General features: G+C 37.6%; 1 protein-coding gene across 1 annotated transcript; it reads right to left on the bottom strand.

Annotated features, from left to right (window-relative positions):
* Window positions 1-1,573: 1,573 nt before the first annotated feature.
* On the bottom strand, window positions 1,574-2,300 carry LOC112501306. Its single transcript, XM_025105026.1, has 2 exons — window positions 2,130-2,300; window positions 1,574-2,048 (listed from the first exon to the last, which is right to left on the bottom strand). Exons 1-2 carry the CDS (start codon window positions 2,241-2,243, stop codon window positions 1,644-1,646), a joined length of 519 nt encoding a protein of 172 aa, XP_024960794.1. The 5' UTR covers window positions 2,244-2,300; the 3' UTR covers window positions 1,574-1,643.
* Between the last annotated feature and the right edge of the window lie 2,181 nt (window positions 2,301-4,481).

The following is a 4,481-nucleotide window of genomic DNA, read 5'->3' as shown; positions in this document are numbered from 1 at the left end:
CGACCCGTTCTGTTTTTAGGCTGTTTGGACTCTATTCGTTATTAATCTGCAGTTTTGTAAAATTCATATAAAATAGATGGATGATCCAAATGAGACGATTCTAAAACTAATATACTCGTACGATACCAACCTACAACTTTGATTTAGAAAATATGATCTGGATTGGTCTCTAAGAAGGGAAAAAATGCTTAGAAAATGCATAAAGTACAAAAAAATATTATAAAATGTAGTCATGAACCTGCCAAGACTTGTTAGATCGTCTTTGAGTTGTTAAATCATCGCTGACATAAACCTTACAAGATTCGTCCTGAAACCCTGACCCATAACCCTACCAATGTATAATCGCCCCCCTTTTGCCTCGATTTGGTGAATCTACCTTCAGGGGCGATCCACGTCACCCGGGGGGTAATCCATTTTTTAATTTGTTTTGACCTTTTTTGCAAAAAAAAAATATTCACTACTTTTTTCGTGTCAAATGTTCTTATTTAATGGGTTGACGTTAGAAGGCATATTACTTGCTACCTTTCCCTATTTTCTTTATAACAATGGACGAAAGCTCTTCCAGTTCTAATTTTAAACGTCTAAGAACGAAAGAGGAGTGGGAAAGGCTGGGAGAAGAATGGTGGAGAAGTCAACTACCACAAAAAATGTCCGATGATGCGAGAGAGGCTATCAAGGACTACCAACTGAAATTGGATATACTACATGAACAACGCGCGGACCTTGGTTCAAAAAAGGAGAAGATTGAACATGAAATGAACGAGCGGACGAGATGGATTGCTGATGCAAAACAACAGATTAAGCAACAACAGTGCTGGATTGCTGATACAAGAAAGAAAATCAAAGAGGTGGAAAAACTGAACCACGATGCATGGTTCGATCTTGCATGCGGGAAAACTGGAAGAAACATTAGGTGGAATGAAGAGGACATTTAAAAAAACATGAAAAGAATAGAAAGAATTAAATCACTCTATCCGCATAATAAAATTTAGTAGTATCGGATCAAAAACTTATTGTTGTCAATGTTTCTGGTTCAATCTTTTATAATTTATTGTATTGAAATGATGATGATGTGACAAGTCCCATTATGTTTTCCTATAAATAACCTTGTTTTCCATTACAAACCCACTCCACCATCAATTATTCATTGCCTCTCAACTCAGTAGATAAAAAATGGTGAGACATTGCAACTGTGGCACTGATGCAATCATCAGAACGTCATGGACCGATCACAACTCATGCTGTTGATTCTTTTGTTGTTTACATGTGAGTGTTTGCGTATATATGACCTTCGTATATAATTGTGTTTTATATATATATGTATTCATTACTTTTTGTAGGGAATAAACTGTGGATTTATGATTGGCTTGATCCACCCATGTATCCAAGATCTGTGCTAATTATTCCAGGGTTATTAAGATCAACAAATAATCTTGAAGTGTCACTTATTGAAGCTGTTTTACAAGCTCGCCGGTTGAGGACGACGTTGGCGATAAGTTGGATTTCCTTTTTAGTGATTGCGATGTTTTTATTCATCAAGACGATTGTAGGATAATTGTCATTTACGGTTTAATATTAGCGAAGACCATTTAAAAAAATAGTGCAAACAATGTCATTTACAACAAATAAACTTTTTATTGCACCTAAGTTACACGCGTTGGATACAAGATAGATGCCATACGTGAACGAAATATCATTGAATGAAGGTCAGTTGGCGTCTCACAATTTACCTCTTGTCCTTCGGACAACTGCTCAACAAACATGCAATAGAACATCCCACAATCGCCGAGTACTCCACACTGTCGAGGCGCGTCTTTTGAATAAAATACTCTTACATTCGGCGGTCTAATTTGCTCCTTGGCCCCTAGATAATATCCTATTTCGAATAGGAATTTGGGGAGGAACTTCTTCAACACAAGGGTGATACCATTGATTTGTTGCCTGAACATCTCTGACAGACAAGTATCGTATATAGTCAAACGCCATGACCTTAGTTCGAGCTCCCTAGTCACCCAATGAGCATTTGGTATGTTTTTTAGGATGAATACCTGAAAAAATCAGTTGCGAATAAGAATTGATAAATAAAATATTTTCTATATATAACAAAATTGTTGCGTGATTCTACCGACCCGGTTGACGTTTCGCCATGACGGATATGGCTCGCGTGTACCATTGTCGAACACCTTCTGATCCGCAGGGCCAAGACTTGGATTGGCTAAACTTGGTATCCAACAAGGCCGCATGATGGTCCAACGGTCTGTCGGTTGCCTCTTACAGAGAAGATACGTGTTCCATGCATCAAGATGCTAAAAATACAAAACAATGGATTAATTATAATTAAATGAGTCAAAAATGTAAGTTTTTCAACTTATTTAGTAAATAGTATAATTATCATACGGATGTTGTGGGCATCGATGAGGGCATTTGGCCAACAACTATTTTGTCCTTCTTTTTGCTTTCAGCATCGGAAAAGGAGATGAGGTCCACCACGATTTCCTGCTCACTCGTTTCGCAGGAACATTGGGCAAACAAACATCTTCTTTCGACTCAACAAATGGGACCTCGCATGGTGTAGATGCCGCAACATCGTCCATCGCAGGTTGCTGCTGCATCATAGACTGTGTACGCACAAGCCAAGATAAATTAAAAAATTTATCTAATTTAATTATTAACTTCATAAATAAAAACATTATAAAACTTTAACATATTTACCGTATCTTGATCGGTGTAGGACGTCGGTATGTACTGTGCACGTACAATACAATAAAAATTAATTTATTTAATACAATTGTTAACTTTTAAATTAAAATCAATAAAACCTTAAACATATTTACCTCATCCATTGTTGGAAACTGATGCGTCCAAGGTGTGTCCGCATGTGTCATCGGAGGCGGATACTGCGACATCCAATATAAATTTACTGTTTATATAATTGTTAACTTGCAAATTAAAACATCAACAAAAATAAACACTCTTACATAGACGTCATGCGGATTATTGTATCGGGAAGGACCAGCCATAGGCCCTTGTCTACGCACTTCATTAGAAAATCTCGCTTCTAGTGAAGCGAGCCTCTCATCGACCTCAGCACGATGTTGGAGCCATTCATCGCGCCATTGTGTGTCGATATATGCAGCTGATGAATGGCGATGTTGTTGCTCGTATGTAGGTCTTTGAGAAGTGTGCGCTGCAAACGACTGACATGGTCCCGATGGTTGGAAATCCTCGTCAGCGTCATTATTTTCCGGCTGTCCATAATAATTTTTTTGTATAAATTCAATGCTTTCTATCCACCATTGGGCCGACTCCTCCAAATATGTCGGCACCAACTCGGTCAGGGGGCGAGACGATTTCTATAAATATATTAATCAGTATAAAATTTTAAACATACTTAACAAAAAAAATTGTCAAATATTAAAATTATAATCAATGAAACCAAACATTGCCAATGGTGGATAGTGCACAACACTCCTCCCATTTCATCATCTTGGTTCGTTTCCATCCAATAGCCCTCGGGAAGGAAGGACTATAACGAAAAAAAGGTTTCGTTCCGGACAATGCCTCCAAGATCCATATCTGGTAGGTTACGAAAAAAATGATGGTAAGAGAATATCAATTAATTAGTAAATAAGATATTTTTTTTAAAGAATTTAACCGACCTTGAAGGCATATATGAACCCATATAGGGTATACTTCGAGGGTGGCCAATTGTTGTGTCTACGCCGCTCGAAAGCATTTTTTATTTGTGGATACGTCAGACGCCATATGTATGAGCCCCACGGGTATCGATTCCAGGACTCCAGATTATCAACCAGATGCAAAATCCAGTCTTCAATGTTGTGATTATTCTTTCGTCCCAGAAAAAAGGAGTGGAGCATGACTACAAGGCAGACACGCACCGCGTCATCGTCTGATACGTTTTTTAAGTCGGACATTTTATTTCTAAAATGTTCGACTTTAGTATTACGAAGATTGTTTGGAAACAATCTTCTAATAATCTTGGGCACGGTGCAATGTGACGGGCGAAGATCCGGCCCAAATCTTAGACCCGTGATCAGACAGAACTCATGTCTGCCGAACCGCAAGTGGAACCCTCCAACCTTATAATAGATTTCCTCTGATTGAGAAGGGATGGAGGGGTCCTCACATTGCACCATCCAATTTATTAAAGATGAGTCCGAATAATGGTGGGATAAATCCAACCATGGGCCGAAACAAGTTTTTCTAAACATGTGTAGACTCATCTCATTATCACGTAGCGCTACGTTAATATCTCTTATTATTGAGGTCTGAGCCCTCAACGTCAGTAGCGACTCATGAAACACCTGAAAAAAATAAAAAAAGATTAATTTATATAATGTATACATACGTTAGTATATACAAATAGATAAAAACGTACATCTATATGTGCATATATATATATATATATAGATAAATATATAGAGATAGATAGATAGATACATATATAGATAGATATGTAT

The sequence above is a fragment of the Cynara cardunculus genome (genome assembly GCF_001531365.2).
Source record: "Cynara cardunculus var. scolymus isolate 2C chromosome LG 1, CcrdV1, whole genome shotgun sequence".
NCBI lineage: Eukaryota > Viridiplantae > Streptophyta > Magnoliopsida > Asterales > Asteraceae > Cynara > Cynara cardunculus.
Note: the sequence above shows the minus strand (reverse complement) of the source record. Positions and strands in the feature narration are given on the sequence as shown.